We start from the raw sequence: 16,804 nt of genomic DNA, 5'->3' as shown, positions 1-16,804 counted from the left end.
TATGTGCTGATCTGAATATGTATAACAACATATTTTGTTATTAATACTATAATAATATATAATATTATATTATTATATATATTATAACATATAATAACATATATTGTGTTATTAATAATATACAAAATATATTATTAATATAATAATACATTTTGATTTGTATTAATGTTGGGTTATGTGATGAAGCAAATATTGAATAATTGGAAAATGAAGGAATATGTGCTGATCTCAATATGTATAATAACATATTTTGTTAATACTATAAGAGTATATAATATTATATTATTATATATATATTATATTTATTTTATTTTTATTTTATTTTAATTTAATCTGTATACCACCCTTCTCCCAAAGGGACTCAGGGCGGTGAACAGCCAAAATTAAAATACATACAATACAAAAGTTAAGATAATTAAAAGAGATTAAATCAATCGGCCTCCCAATTTAAAACCCCAAGTCTATAAAATATAAAAATCCCATTAAAAACCATTTAGGCTAGGCCTACAGTTATATATTATAATATATCATTATAATATATAATATATAATTATACATTATAATATATAACATATATTGTGTTAATAATATCATACAAAATATTATATTATTAATATAATAATACATTTTGACTTGTATTAATGTTGGGTTTTGTAACAAAACGAATGGCGCTCAGACGCCACAGTGTCCATGCAGTGATATGGGTAGGTAACAGTAACAACAGTTGGGAGGGACCCTTGGAGGTCATCTATTCCAACCCCCTGCTCACGTGTGATGTAGCAAATATTGCATAATTGAAAAATGAAGGAATATGTGCTGATCTAAATATGCATAATAAGATTAGACCGTGTAAATTTGACTAATGTAGACATTTTGACTTGTATTAATGTTGAGTTTTGTAACAAAACGAATGGCGCTCAGACACCACACTGTCCAACAGTAACAGAGTTGGAAGGGACCTCGGAGGGCATCTAGTCCAACCCCCTATGCTTAGGGATTCGAACCGCCGAACTGCCGACCTTTCTGATCGACAAGCTCAGCGTCTTAATATTGATGTATGTTTAAAAATAAAAAACTTTAACCCCGCCCCCCCAAAAAACCTTGGTTTTTGGGGTACAGCTCTTCCCCTGGAGACCCAAAGGGTGTCAACCCCCCCCCCTGAAGTTAAGACTCCTCTGTTGATTGCCCTCCCCCTAAAAAAACTCTGGGTCTCTGCCTTGTCCTCACTTCGGGGGGAGGGGGGAAATCTGGTTATTCAGCAACCAGCCCGGTTCAATCATTTATTTATTTAATCCACGGTTGCGGAGAGGGAGGGGGGGGCGATCCTGGAGGGCAGCCAAACACAAAATCAGCGTTTAAGGAAACTAAAACCTGTAGCTTTTGATGCTTAAAACAAAACAAAATAAAAGTTATTTAGATTTTTTCAGGTAAATACAAACCAAACACTTTCCATGGTGAACCTAGAGCAGAGGTCAGCAACCTGCGGCTCTGGAGCCGCATGTGGCTCTTTCGCCCCTCTGCTGCGGCTCCCTGTCACTCAAAATATGCGTCACCACCGCCAATGTGCGACACCTGCCAGCATGTGATTTATTGAACTTTTCAACTCCTGGTAGGCCAACCATGGATAAGTCCAAGAAAGGAAACATTTCAGAAGAAAACAGAACGTTTTGTGGCCGCTCAAGAAATCGTCAGGCACGGGAAGGGTTTTGTGGCTCCCGGTGTTTTCTTTTTGGTGGGAAACGGGTCCAAATGGCTCTTTGATGTTTAAGGTTGCAGACCCCCGACCTAGAGAGGCTGCCGGCCGAATTTAGCAAAACGTTTTTGTTTTTTAAAAAATAATTTTTATTCAGCATTTACATCTTTTAACGTCAAATTTAACGATTTAGCAAAACTTGAATGCGTGCAAGTCGTTTCGGATGGCCGAGTGGGGGAGGACTCTGCCCATGCCCAGATATAACCATGGCATCCTGTGACAGAGCCCCCAGGGCTTGCTTGGCGTGAATGAGGGGCTTCTTGATCGAGAATTTTACCAGGTTGAGAAACTCAGGCCGTTACCGTGCTGTGAAGAGAACGATTCTTCTGATACACTGCTCTTAAGCCGGGAGGTTCCATCGACCTGCTCAAGAAGGCCGGAAGCTTCCAGATTGTACGAAGAAGAGCCCCGACTGCGTGAAATTCACTCATTTCTGTTTCTCCAGAAACCACCTTCATTTTAATCCGTTTGGGCTCTTCGTGCAATTTGGAAGTTACTGCCTTCCCGAGTAGGTCGGTCGATGGAACCTCCAGGCTTAGGAGAAGTGTATCGGAAGACTCGTTGGTCTCTCTCTTTTCCTTCTTTCGTTTCTTGAGTTTGCTCTTCCAAATATATCTCCTCCTCCTTTCTCTCCCCCCCCCTCAGTTAAAATAGCCACCAAGGCCAATCCGTGGGATGGCAAAACCCTGAAGGCCCAGAGTGTCCGCTCCCAGCTGGACGAGTCCCTTCAGCGTCTGCGGCTCCCGAGTGTGGACCTCTTCTACCTCCACGCCCCGGATCATGAGACCCCCGTGGAAGAGACGCTGCGGGCCTGCAATGAGCTTCACAGAGAGGTACGGAGTTCAGGAGTGGGTGGTGGGAAAACCTCGGGTGACAGGAGGCAGCCACGCGGCCAAAGAGTTTGAGAAGTGGGCATCCCCTCCGCCAGGCTAGATGCCCCCTCTCTCTCCCCGATGTACGGAAGCGAACTGGAGGGATCCTCGGAGACCATCTGGTCTGACCCAGAGGGGCCGTGGTTCCTGACAGATGCGGTGCGCGAACTCTGTCTCCGCCAGTGTTGGGGTTACAGCCCCCCCATTCCTCAGCCAGAGGGCTCGGTGTCCTTGATTCCGACGGCAATATAAATAGGAATATTGGAATAAGAATTTTGGAATGAAGCAAAAGGCGAAGAGGTGATAAGGAAAATTTTGGACTGTACGGAGATGGATAAATTGACGAAAGAAAGAAAAGGAAAAGATGAAACGGAATATTACTTAACGTGGGAAAAATGGTATGGTTAGAGGACAGGAATAACAAACAAGAAAAGACATAACAGAGATGACCTAGAAATCAGGAAACATCAGCAATATGATGATATTATTATTATTATTATTATTATTATTATTATTATTATTATTATTATTATTATTATTATTATTATTATTATTTATATACCGCCATCCTCCAGAGACTCAGGGCGGCTTACAAAGCATTAAGCAATAGCCATCATACTTTTGTATATTTTATTAAATATATAATATATGTAAAGTAACACAGGGATATAATAGTATGTATAATAAGTAAGGAGTAGTATATATAATATATAAGGAATAAGGGAACCACAAAAATGAATATCTGAATATGTAGGGGGGGAATATAAACTGTGGATGTACACCGATACGGAACTGTTGTAAAATGGAAATTTTTCTTTTGTTTTTGAAGAAAAAATAATAATTTTTTTTTTTAAAAAAATTGGAATGAAGAGAAGAATGGAATGGAATGGAATAGAATAGAATAGAATAGAATAGAATAGAATAGAATAGAATTAGAATAGAATAGAATAGAATAGAATAGAATAGAATAGAAATAAGGAATGGAATGGAATGGAATGGAATGGAATAGAATAGAATAGAATGGAATGGAATGGAATGGAATGGAATGGAATGGAATAGAATAGAATAGAATAGAATAGAATAGAATAGAATAGAATAGAATAGAAATAAGGAATGGAATGGAATGGAATGGAATGGAATGGAATGGAATGGAATGGAATAGAATAGAATAGAATAGAATAGAATAGAATAGAATAGAAAATATGGAATGGAATGGAATAAAGAATTAGGGTAGGGTAGAGTAGAAAATTGGAATATAGAATAGAGTAGAGCAGATTATAATTAGAAAGAATAGAATTAGATTAGATTAGAATAGAATAGAATAGAATAGAATAGAATAGAATAGAATAGAATAACAAGAGTTGGAAGGGACCTTGTAGGTCATCTAGTCCAACCCCCAGCCCAAGCAGGAAAACCCTACACCATTTCTGACAAACGGCAGTCCAGTCTCTTCTTGAAAGCCTCCAGTGATGAAGCTCCCACAACTTCTGGTGGCAAGCTGTTCCACTTGTTAATGGTCCTCACTGTTTCTCCTTAATTCCAGGTTGCTTCTCTCCTTGCTTCACTTCCACCCATGGGTTCTTGTAGTCAGATGAACAGAGTTGGAAGGGACCTTAGAGGTCATCTAGTCCAACCGCCCAAGCAGGACACCATTTCTGACCGATGGCAGTCCACTCTCTTCTTGAAAGCTTCCAGTGATGAAGCTCCCACAACTTCCGAAGGCAGCTTCTGTCCCATGGGTTGATTGTTCTCACTGTCAGAAAATTCCTCCTTATTTCCAGGTTGAATCTCTCCTTGGTCAGTCTCCATCCATTATTCCTTGTCCGACCTTAGGGTGCTTTGGAAAATAGCTTGACCCCCTTCCTCTCTGTGGCAGCCCCTCAAATACTGGAAGACTGCTATCCTGTCTCCCCTGGTCCTTCTCTTCACTAGACCAGCCATGCCCAGTTCCTGCAATCGTTCACCGTTATGTTTTAGCTTCTGGTCCCCTCATCATCTTGTTTGATGGCCTGTGAGCAGATACTTGAAAATACGACCTAAAATGATGGGATGATTGATTTATCCCTCTACAGGGGAAGTTCAAAGCGCTTGGCTTGTCCAATTACGCCTCTTGGGAGGTGGCGGAAATCTGCACCCTTTGCAAAGCCCACCAATGGCTACTGCCGACGGTGTACCAGGTAAGTGAGGCCAGTTCGCCGGGCCGCTTGCGATCAGCGGCTGCGAAAAGCGCAGAGCGATTCTTTGTCCTGGTTTGAGTGAAGTCTTGAAGGGTTAATTTATTTTTTTCCCCCTGTTTGAACCCAGGGCATGTACAATGCGACCACGCGGCAGGTGGAGAAGGAGCTACTCCCCTGTCTCAGGCACTTCGGAATCAGCTTCTACGCTTACAATCCTCTAGCCGGTACGGAGTGGGAAGGAATTTTATATAAAAACCCCAAAGCTTTACCTGTGGAATTGCAAGACGGGTGAAAGGATGATGGGCATTTAAGTGGCTGATCTAAAGACTTTGATGTTTCTTTTTTTTTTTTTAATTAAATTAAATTTAATTTAATACAAACAATCCATCTTTGTGTCGCCTGGGCGCAAATAATTTGTGCATAATTAGAATTTACAACTTGTTCATTATTTAATCTACTCTTAGTAAGAATTCCAATGCTTCAAATATCTAATACTCTAACAATCCTCTTCTTAATTTATTAAACTCTTATTAATTTTATTTATTTATTTATGTACAGAACATACAAAATTTAAAAACAGTTTAAAATAATTAAATATTTTGGCCACAATTTAAAACAATCCAATTAAAATCAATTCAATTTAACCAAAACAGTGGGATCAAGCCAGCCCGGCTAGGTGAAATAAATAAGTTTTCAGGGCCTGACGAAATTATACTAATAATTATACTAATACATATACTAATAATTATACTAATACATTTCTAGATTTCACTCATCTACTTTTATTTCTAACTTTTATATTTGTTCTCTAACCATCGATAAAATAACTCCCCTATAATATAGCATGCCATTCGTTCTTGCTCTTTGATTGCCAGTGTTAACCTATTCATTTCTGCGCATTCTAATATTTTCCTAATCACGTTCTCCTCTGTAGGGGATCTCTTCGCTTTTCCAGTTTTGTGCAAATACAATTCTAGCTGCAGTTATTAACACAAATAATCAAATATACATTTTCTTTACTATAAGTTTCTTGTAAAATCCCCAACAGGAATAATTCAGGTTTCAAATCAATATATTGTTGTATCATCTTCTCCAACCATGTCTGTATTTTTGAAGACTTTGATGTTTTTTGAACAGGAGGGCTCCTGACGGGGAAATACAAATACGAAGACAAAGACTTAAGCCAACCACCAACTGGCAGGTTTTTTGGGAACGACTGGGCCAGAGTCTATCGGGACCGGTGAGTCTCCACGTAGCAGAAGGGACTAGCACCGTGATGGCGAACCAATAATAATAATAATAATAATAATAATAATAATAATAATAATAATAATAATAATAATAATAATAATAATAATAATAATAATTTTATTTCTATACCGCCCTTCTCCCGGAGGACTCAGGGCGGTGTACAGCCTGATTAAAAGCACAAAGACAGACAAAAATTTAAAATAATTAAAATTATTAAATGATAGGCTCAATTTAAAACCCCAAATTTAAAATCCCATTTTTAAAACCCAATTAAAATCTTTACCTTGATAGCCCAGCCTGGCGGAACAACAAAGGTTTTGAGGGCACAGCGAAATACACGGAGATCAGAGATCTTACGAATTTCTGGGGGCAGCTCATTCCAAAGGGCAGGGGCTCCCACAGAGAAGGCCCTCCCCCTGGGTGTCGCCAGCCGACATTTGGCCGATGGCATGGGTACCACAGGTGGCACACAGAGCTGTATCAGTGGGCACGCGAGCATTGCTGTAGCTCAGCTCCAGCGGGCATGTGTGTGCCGGCCAGCTGATTTTTGGGCCTTTCGGTCTCACTGGAAGTTGGGAAATGAGCTGTTTCCGGCCTCCGGAGGGCCTCCGGTGGGGGGGAGGCTGTTTTTGCCCTCCCCAGGCTCCTAGAAAGCCTCTGGAGCCTGAGGGTGAAAAACGGGCCTATCGGGCCCCCCGTGCCATCACGTGCTAAAAGTGGGGGGGGCATGCATGCACAGGGGCGGGACCCATTTAATTATGGCTGTGGGCACACACGTGGGCGACCTCGCCGTGCTCCCCCCGCTTTTGGCACGTGATGGCGAAAAGGTTAGCCATCAATGGACTAGCACCTTGAACCAAAAGAATGGTAGTGAACGGAGATTGGCTCTTTGGTTGGAAAAGGCTGATGCAAATAGTCCTCGTCTTACGATCACAATGGAGCCCAGAATTTCTGTCGCTAAGCAACACAGCCGTTAAGTGAATTTTGCCCCGTTTTACAACCTACCTTGCCACGGTTATTAAGTGGACCGCTGCAATTGTTAAGTCACACGGTTGTTAAATGAATCTGGCTTCTCCCTCCATTGATTTTGCTGGCCAGGAGGTTGCAAAAGGGACACGGTGACCGTCGTAAATATGAACCGGTGGCCGAGTGTCTGAATTTTAATCGCGTGACCCTGGGGATGCTGCAATGGTCAGTAAGTGTGAAAAATGGTCACAACTCACTTTTTTTCAGCCCCGCTGTAATGTTGAATGATCGCTAAATGAATGTTAACTCGAGGATTGCTTCTATCCGGAAGTTTTTCATTGCTTGCCTTTCTGCTATTTCTGTTATTACTTCCTTTCTGCTAAATTGTTTTAGTTCTGCTTCTACTGTTTATTTAGGCCAGGCCGTTGGGGTTTTTAAAAAAATTTAAAGTGGTGGGATCAGGGGTGAAAAGCTACTGGTTCGGGGCGGTTCTCCCGAATTGGGAGTGAAAATGCTACTGGTTCGCCCGAACCGGTAGTAAAAAAAATGCTTTAAAAAGTAAAAAAAAAGTTCCGACGATCGGGCGGCACAGCTGATCGTCTGAACTTATTTTAAACTTTTTAAAAAAAATTTTAAGAACCGGTTTGGGCAATAGCTAGTAAATAAATGCTTTAAAAAAAGTTTAAAAAAAGGTCCGACGATCGGGCGGCACAGCTGATTGTCTGAACTTATTTTAAACTTTTTAAAAAAAAATTTTAAGAACCGGTTTGGGCAATAGCTAGTAAAAAAATGCTTTAAAAAAAGTAAAAAAAAAGTTCCGACGATCGGGCGGCACAGCTGATCGTCTGAACTTATTTTAAACTTTTTTAAAAGCATTTTTTTACTACCGGTTTGGGCAATAGCTAGTAAAAAATTGCTTTAAAAAAAGTAAAAAAAAAAAAGTTCTGATGATCAGGTGTGACAATCAGCTTTGCTTCACGATCGTCGGAACTTTTTTTTTTACTTTTTTAAGCATTTTTTTTACTACCGGTTCGGACGAATTGTTAGTAAAAAATGCTTTAAAAAGTTTAAAAAAAAAAAAAAGTTGGCCCTGCCCACTGTCACATGACAACCCCCCAAGCCATGCCCACAGAACTGGTAGGGGGAAAAAATTGCATTTTACTACTGGTTGGGGTATTAGTGTATGTGTGTGTTTTTTTTTTTAAATACCCCAGGTATTGGAAGCAGCACCATTTTGAAGGCGTGTCCTTGATCCAAAGTGCCCTCCGTGAAGCGTATGGCGCAGATCCTCCCACTTTGACCTCCGCTGCCCTGCGCTGGGTCTACCATCACTCAGAACTGCAGGTAAGGCCAAACTCCTGGAAATAATATTAAGAAATGAGCCTTTGCTCTATTGATCTAGCAACCTTAAACACTCAAAGAGCCACTTGGACCCGTTTCCCACCGAAAAGAAAACACCGGGAGCCACAAAACCCTTCCCATGTCCTGACTATTTTTTAAGCGGCCACAAAACTAGCATATGTAGTTGAATTAAACCTTCTGTTTTCTTCTGAAACTTTTCTTTTCTTGGATTTATCCATGCTTGGCCTACCGGGGGGTCGAAAAACTCAATAAATCACGTGCTGGCGGGTGTCGCACATTGGCGGTTGTGACGTGTATTTTGAGCGACAGGGAGCCGCAGCAGAGGGGTGAAAGAGCCACATGCAGGCTCCAGAGCCACAGGTTAATGACTCCTGGTCGGTGGAGATCCTCAGCCATCCAGGTCATGTTTGTCCCAAAGCTGGACTTTTCAAGAGGCAACTGGATTTTCTGGTTTTTCCTTTGAAACACGCTGCCAACAGCCAAGGACCAAAACAAGGCACCACTGAGCGGGAGACGAGGAGGAGACGGCTGGAGAAGACGAGCTGAGCCTCACCGTCCTTCTTGCGCTCCGCCCTGGGTGAAGGATGGGCGATGAGGCCATGAATTTAGCCAGCCAGAGTGGTGAGGTTGGCATTGCACAACTGATTTTTGCCAATTTCAACCAGAACAACGTGATTCAAAAAAAACAAAACAAAACACCAAGAAAGGTACTTTGCCTCTTGAAAAAGCATCTTCGGGACATCTCTGAGAAACGTGGGTCTAGATGAATCACAATTTGGAATTAAGATTGCCGGGAGAAATATCAACAACCTCAGATATGCCGATGAGACCACTCTAATGGCAGAAAGCGAAGAGGAACGCAAGAGCCTCTTGATGCGGGTGAAGGAGGAGAGTGCAAAAGTTGGCTTGAAACTCAACATTAAGAAAACTTAAGATCATGGCAATTCCTGGCAAACAGATGGGGAAGAAATGGAGGTAGTGACAGATTTTATTTTCCTGGGCTCCAAGGTCACCGCAGATGGGGACTGCAGACAAGAATCAAAAGACGCTTGCTCCTGCTATGGCAAATCTAGACAGCATGCTAAAAAGCAGAGACATCACCCTGCCAACAAAAGAGCATATAGTCAAGGCTATGGTTTTCCCAGTTGCAATGGATGGCTGTGAAAGTTGGACCATAAGAAAAGGCTGAGCAGCCAAAGAATGGAGGCCTTTGAACTCTGGTGCTGGAGAAGACTCCTGCGAGTCCCTTGGACTGCAAGGCCATCCAACTGGTCATTCCTAGAGGAGATCAACCCTGACTGCTCTTTAGAAAGTCAGATCCTGAAGAGGAAACTCAAATCCTTTGGCCACTTAATGAGAAGGAAGGACTCCCTGGAGAAGAGCCGAATGCTGGGAACGATGGAGGGCAAAAGAAGGAGGGGACGGCAGGGAACGAGGTGGCTGGATGGAGTCACTGAAGCAGTCGGCGTGAGCTTAAATGGACTCCGGAGGATGGCAGAGGACAGGAAGGCCTGGAGGAACGTTGTCCGATGAGTAGGACACGACTTCGCAACTAACAAAAACTAGTGAGGTTTTTAAGAGCAAGCTTTTGGCCTTTCCTCCACTAAATCTGTCCTTAGTGGAGGAAAGTTTCAGATTTCCTTAACTTTTTTCTGTGGGGCGATGAAAAAGCGATGCCTTCTATTTTCAACCCAAATCCTTCTCCTGGCATGACTTTAATTCTTCTTTGATCTGGCTGCTCATGCAGTTTATTCCTCTCTTCCCTTCCTCAGGAGAAATACGGAGACGCTGTGATTATTGGCATGTCCAACATGGACCAGTTGCAGGAAAATCTCCGTTCCAGCGAGGAGGGGCCTCTCGTCCCGAGCGTGGTGGAGGCCTTCGAGAAAGCCTGGCATCTCACGGCCCATGACTGCCCCAACTACTTCCGCTGAAGGCGTGGCCAAGGGGCAGAGTGGGGTCTCCATTCTTGGGTAAAGCGGAATTAAAACGGCGCCTGCTGCAGGCACGAATCCGAATGTTGAATTATTGGGTTCCACAAACTACTTTAACCGGTTATAAAGACAACGGAACGCGCTGTATGTTCTTTTTATAGATTTTATAGCCATTCATATAGGTAAAGGTTTCCCTCACGCCTATGTGCTAGTCGTTCCCGACTCTAGGGGGCGGTGCTCCTCCGTTTCAAAGCCGAAGAGCCAGCGCTGTCCGAAGACGTCTCCGTGGTCATGTGGCCGGCATGACTCAACGCCAAAGGCGCACGGAACACTGTTATCTTCCCACCAAAGGTGGTCCCTATTTTTTCTACTTGCATTTTTTTTTTCGTGCTTTCGAACTGCTAGGTTGGCAGAAGCTGGGACAAGTCACGGGAGCTCACCCCGTTACGTAGGGATTCGAACCGCCGACCTTTCGATTGACAAAAAAAAGCAGACATACTGCGAACTCCGGAACATAAGATTTTAAAATTTTAAAAGAATTAAAATTTTATTTTACTAAGCTTTCATCAGCCATCTGCTGACGAATTTAGAATAGTTTGTTATATATATATATATATATATATACATTCACACTCTTAGAAGTCATATTATGACAGGATCCTTATTAGTTCAGTCCTCCATTAAGAAGAGAGCATGAGTTATGAAGCTCTTAAAAAACCCAAGGTCTATTCGTATTTCTTCTGCCCTAATTTTCTTCATTACTTGCATCTCCCTCCTCCTCTTCCTCTTCCTCCTCCATCTCTCCTGAAGGGTCCTCCTCGGTGGGGGTCTCCAGCTGTTCAAATTCTCCCGTCTCGGCATCCCACATGCTCCTGATCATCACATTAAAGTCGGCCATGGCGTATCCAAAGAGTTTCTGAAAGTAAAAGCATGACGGTCTCAAATCACGGCACTCGGAACGGGAAAATTGTTTCGTGCGCGTTGATAGTCTTAAAAAGTACAGAATAAAATTGGGAAGGTCTCTGAATTTAAGTAGCAGCAGAAGCTCCCTGGCTGTCCAGAAAACTAACTTCAAAGTTTCAGGATCGAAGAACTAGGGCCCTGATGGTGAACAGGTGGCATGCAGTGCCCTCTCTGTGGGCACGCGAGCTGTCGCCCCAGTTCAGCTCCATCGTGCATGCACGCATGCCTCCCACTGGCCAGTTGGTTTCGGGTCTCTGCCGTGCATGCACAGGGCCCATGCAGAGGGTGCATGCACGGAGACAAATACGCATTGCACTTAGGTGCGCGCATTAACAGAGGGATATAATCAAGATCAAGGGAGGTACTAATACTACCCTATAAAGCCTTAGTAAGACCACACCTAGAATCTTGCATCCAGTTTTGGTCACATTATAAAAAAGATGTTGAGACTCTAGAAAAAGTGCAGAGAAGAGCAACCAAGAGGATTAGGGGACAGGAGGCTAAAACATACGATGAACGGTTGCAGGAACTGGGCATGGCTGGTCTAGTGAAGAGAAGGACCAGGGGAGACAGGATAGCAGTCTTCCAATATTTGAGGGGCTGCCACAGAGAGAAGGAAGGGGGTCAAGCTATTTTCTAAAGCACCCAAAGGTCAAACAAGGAATAATGGATGGAAGAGAGATTCAACTAGAAATAAGGAGGAATTTTCTGACAGTGAGAACAATCAACCCATGGAAGAGAAGTTGCCTTCGGAAGTTGTGGGAGCTTCATTACTTGAGACTTTCAAGAAGAGACCAGACTGCCATCTGCCAGAAATGGTGTAGGGTCTCCTGCTTGGATGGGGAGGGGGTTGGACTAGATGACCTCCAAGGTACCTTCCAACTCTCTTAATATAGGGGAAATCTAATGGAAAAAAATGCAGCTATGGATCGTCTGCAGCCGGTCACTCACCAAGATGCGAGCTTGGTCTGGGGTCAGGATGTCCCCCTCTTTGCAAACCTCATAATCGGAGAGAAGCGTCACTACACCTAAGGAAAGGGGGGGGGGGGAGAGGAAAAACCAGGAGAAAAATGAAGGCAGGTTGCCGGAGAATGAAACTTCGCCAATTTTATTTATTTCAAGATTACGTTCCCAACCTTTTTTCAGGGCTGTGGGCAATCCGAGCTGCCTCAGCTGAGGTTCCATGGAATGGGAAAACTGCTCCAGGGGTCCCATATCTAAATTGACTGTGAAGGTGGCCTTGTTTCCAGCCCGGGCAAAATCGGTTTCTCTGAACTGGGAAAACCACCTGCAAAAGAAAAAAAAAAGAGAGAGGGGTGGAATTGAAAATTCATAGGGACTAGCAACTCTGTTCTTGCATCCTCCTGTAGTAACACCTGGACAGCGAGAGGTGAGGAGATAAAGGTGGAAGTAAGAATTACCAATTATTTTTTTTTCAAGAAACGCTATAGGGACGGTGAGTGCAGATGGCTAAAAACAGGAATACAGAGCAACTGATTCTACAACTAACCAGCAATTGCTGCAAAGTGATAATCATCTCTCTTCTAGGTTGTATTTTGTTTCCGAGAGCAGAAACGGCGTAGAATTCAGATACCGCGCAGCGGTGGGTTTCACATTATGTTACTATCGGATTGCCATACGTTCCCCCGGTCCGTGCACACGCTTACCTTCCACGCCTGGTCTCAAAAATGTGCCTAAATAGGACGGCATACAGCCAGGGCAGGTGGGCAGGCCCATGTACAATTTTTGCTACCGCTTCGGGCAAACCGGTCTGAACCAGCCGAATACCACCTCTGGATAATGGGGCACAGCTCTTCTCAAAAAGCTTCCACTAAAAGCTTCCAAAATCCCACCCACCCCAAAAATCCAGTTTTTCCTAGTTGAAATCTTCGGCTGTTCTTTTTTTGGGGGGGGGGGGAAAACTTACTTTATAACGTCATCTTTGGTGCGATTCGTGAAAAGGAGGCCGACTTCCCCTCGCAGGTGCTTGCTGACCTAAAAGGACGAAAGACCAGGTGATTAAATGACTTTTCTCCAGGGTGAGGATGGGGGAGGGGCTTCAGGATACTGAGACCCCCCCCGCAGGTCTAAGGGGAAGGGCCTGCTTCATACAGCAGCCACAGGCGAGTGAAGTGAGACAGCGTTTTTTTTCCCGAAATCTGGTGCTTTTACCTCGTGCAAATTGTCTTTGTATTCATCCGAAGGGCTGTGACCCAGAGCCACAATCATCACTTTGTTTTTCCCAAAAAATATCCTGGAATAAGAAGGGAAAAAAAAAATCTTAGTGAAATGTCAAAAAGCTCCGGTATTATTATTATCTTCAGTTGCTGCTTTTCCTATTTAAATAAACGGAAGCACGTCATGTAAAGATCTGAATGGCTGTAAGGAATTTGGGCCGCTACGGTATATTCCATTAAATTCTCCGAAACTTATAAGTTTCAGAAAATTTAATGGAATATACCGTAGCGGCCCAAATTGTGGGAACCTTTTGGGGAAAAGTGTATTTTTGAGGTTTGATGGCTAATAACACCACTTTTTTTTTTTTTTTTTGGAGTTTCAAGAGAATCCTATTCCACTGCTGGAATAGCCTGGGAATAGCCCAGATCTTCACCCAATGGAAAATCTATGGATTTTCCAACTAAAGAAACTGGTTAGTCAGAAGCGACCCAGCAATAAAACCCAGTTAATAGAAGCCATCATTCCATCTTGGTTTCACATGATAACAGCTGCAGAACTAAAAGACTTGGTTCGCTCCATGGGAAGGCGTTGTAAGGCCATCATTCGTGCTAAAGGTTACCCAACGAAGGATTAACTGACATGGGGATCATTTTTGTATATCTCGTTTTTTCTACGTGTTTCACTTTTCTTCTTTCTACTGTAACTGCTATTCTAACAGCAAATCCTTCATAAAAGTGATCGCATTACATTCTTGATTCAATTCTTTCCATTGATATGTAATTGTATGGTACTACTCCAAAAACAAGTTATTGTTATTACCGTGTTTCCCCGAAAATAAGACCCTGTCTTATATATTTTTTGAACCCCAAAATAAGCTCTTGGCCTTGTTTTCGGGGAGGTCTTATAATTTTGGGGCTCCTGGAGCAAGACGGGGCTCCTCTTGCCGTCTTACCTGATTTCCAGCTCTGGGTTTAAATATTTTTGGAGAGGGCTTATTTTCGGGGGGAGGCTCAAAAGCCCGATTGGGCTTATTATCAGGGGATGTCTTATTTTTGGGGAAACAGAGTAGCTAGTTTTAGAAAATACATTTTTTCCAAAAGGTTTATACAATTTTGGCCACTACTGTAGGGAGGAAGGGTGCGGTTACCCCAGAGGTTTCTTCATTTTTAGAAGCCGAAATGGCAAGGCACACACTCACCTGCTGTGTTTCCAAGCACTACGAATATCCTTCAGTTTGTTGTTTCTCATGTTGGCAATGGAGAAGATGAAGAGACGCTTGTAGGTGTCCACGCATTTTCGTAGCTAAGGACAAAAAGGATTTGGCGGTTGGTTTCGTTTTTGATTTTCCATACCCCAAATTTTCTATCTTGAGGAAGTTTCACGGGCCCAAACTTCAGGATTTTCCCACAGAAGAAGAGAAAACTTAGCTGACGCTGCCATAGCTGATTACAAATACATTCATTTAATCCTTTCTTGTATTGTTGAGATTAACAAAATCCTGCAAAACAACCCCTTTAACGAAACGATTGCTCAACAGCTGGTTTACCGCCTTGCTTACCTCTTCGATCAGGTTTTGCTTCACTTCCAAACCTTTCTTGGTGGTTTTGGTTAAGGAGACTGCAAGGAAGAAAGACTCGGGTTCAGTGTTACATTAGGGAATGTTCGGAAAACGCTACTGCGGTTTCATTTGGAAATTGGACTGGAGTGCAAGGACAATGGGACAGGCAGGGGAGAGAGGGAAGGAAGGAAGGAAAGAAAAAGGAAGGAAGGAAGGAAGGAGAGATGGGTTGGATGGATGGATGGATGGGAAAGAAGGAAGGAAAGATGGGATGAATGGGAGCGAGGAAAGGAGAGATGGATGGATGGAAAGGAAAGAAAGATAGGAAGGAAGGAAGGAGAGATGGGTTGGATGGATGAATGGATGGATGAGAAAGAAGGAAGGAAGGAAGGAGAGATGGGTTGAATGGATGGATGGATGGATGGATGGGGAAGGAAGGAAGGAAGGAGAGATGGGTTGGATGGATGGGTGGGAAAGAAGGAAGGAAAGATGGGATGGATGGGAGCGAGGGAAGGAGATGGATGGATGGAAAGGAAGGAATGACAGGAAGGAGAGATGGGTTGGATGGATGGATAGATAGGAAGGAAGGAAGGAGATGGATGGATGGATGGGAAAGAAGGAAAAATGGATGGATGGATGGAAGGAAAGATAGGAAGGAAGGAAGGAGAGGTGGGTTGGATGGATGGATGGATGGATAGGAAGGAAAGATAGGAAGGAAGGAGAGATGGGTTGGATGGATGGATAGGAAGGAAGGAGAGATGGATGGATGGATGGGAAAGAAGGAAGGAGAGATGGATGGATGGATGGAAGGAAAGATAGGAAGGAAGGAGAGATGGGCTGAATGGATGGATAGATAGGAAAGAAGGAAGGAGATGGATGGATGGAAAGGAAGGAAAGATAGGAAGGAAGGAAGGAGAGATTGGTTGGATGGATGGATGGATAGGAAGGAAGGAGAGATGGGTTGGATGGATAGGAAGGAAGGAAGGAAAGAAGGAAGGAGAGATGGATGGATTGAAAGGAAGGAAAGAGAGAAGGAAGGAAAGAGAGTTAGGTTGGATAGATGGGAAAGAAGGAAGGAAAGATGGGATGGGGGGGTTTAGAAAGACCCCTGACCCCTGGGGGGTTGGTCCCCTGTCCCCACTCACCCCTTTCTTGGCGCAGTTAGTTGTTTTGTGCAGCCTAGCCTACCTGGCAGGGTTGTGGGGCAAATACATAGGGTTGTGCAAAAGCAAAAGGGATCCCCCTGATCTTTAGGGGGGGAGGGGAGAAAGAGCCTGGGAAGGGGAGGGGGGAAGGGAGACCCTGACCCCTAGGGGGAGGGTCCCCCGTTCTCACCCTTTTCTTTTGCAGCCTAGCCTACCTGGCAGGGTTGTTGTGCAAATAAATAGGGTTGTGCAAAAGCAAAGGATTCCCCCTGCACCCTCCCCCCCCTTTTTGGGGGAGGGGGAGAAAGAGAGAGAGACCCCCCCTGACCCAGATGGGAAATCCCCCCCCCCCATTATCCCTCCCCCCCCCCACTCACCCCTCTTGTCCCGCTTGGACTTGGGCATCGCGGCCAACCACGTGCAGCTTCCTTGGGCAGCGGCGGTGGGCGGAGCCTCGCGTGGCCGACGGGGAGGATGAAGGTGTCCACGGCAGCGCCTAATTTCCCGAGGGTGGAAAAATAAAAGTAAAATGAGCCTCACGGGAAAACAGGGCTGCCTTGTTAGCCTCTTTATAAGATATTTTTTTTAAAAAAAAATCGGTCCGTTTTAATTTTATTAATTTTCCGTTTTTTTCCCTCCCCAATC

The 16,804-nt window shown here is 43.7% G+C and overlaps 2 protein-coding genes across 2 annotated transcripts in view; one reads left to right on the top strand and one right to left on the bottom strand.

The window, feature by feature from the left end:
- The window catches only part of AKR7A2 (aldo-keto reductase family 7 member A2), an 11,498-nt gene extending 1,105 nt beyond the window's left edge, over window positions 1–10,393 (top strand). Inside the window, exons 2-7 of the mRNA XM_087879113.1 lie at window positions 2,399–2,586; window positions 4,698–4,802; window positions 4,930–5,026; window positions 5,940–6,042; window positions 8,234–8,363; window positions 10,154–10,393. Of these exons, the coding sequence (XP_087735239.1) occupies window positions 2,399–2,586; window positions 4,698–4,802; window positions 4,930–5,026; window positions 5,940–6,042; window positions 8,234–8,363; window positions 10,154–10,315 (785 nt within the window). The 3' untranslated portion in view covers window positions 10,316–10,393. The remainder of the gene's footprint in view (window positions 1–2,398; window positions 2,587–4,697; window positions 4,803–4,929; window positions 5,027–5,939; window positions 6,043–8,233; window positions 8,364–10,153) is intronic.
- A 442-nt stretch (window positions 10,394–10,835) lies between these two features.
- On the bottom strand, window positions 10,836–16,646 carry MRTO4 (MRT4 homolog, ribosome maturation factor). Its single transcript, XM_034419898.3, has 8 exons — window positions 16,537–16,646; window positions 15,015–15,073; window positions 14,655–14,758; window positions 13,451–13,532; window positions 13,206–13,273; window positions 12,415–12,566; window positions 12,230–12,306; window positions 10,836–11,231 (listed from the first exon to the last, which is right to left on the bottom strand). The coding sequence occupies exons 1-8, from the start codon at window positions 16,562–16,564 to the stop codon at window positions 11,061–11,063; spliced, it is 741 nt and encodes a 246-aa protein (XP_034275789.2). The 5' UTR covers window positions 16,565–16,646; the 3' UTR covers window positions 10,836–11,060.
- Window positions 16,647–16,804: the final 158 nt, after the last annotated feature.

The sequence above is a fragment of the Pantherophis guttatus genome, chromosome 15 (assembly GCF_059756535.1).
Source record: "Pantherophis guttatus breed Tessera chromosome 15, ASM5975653v1, whole genome shotgun sequence".
NCBI classification, from domain to species: domain Eukaryota; kingdom Metazoa; phylum Chordata; class Lepidosauria; order Squamata; family Colubridae; genus Pantherophis; species Pantherophis guttatus.
This window is presented reverse-complemented; position numbering and strand designations above follow the sequence as displayed.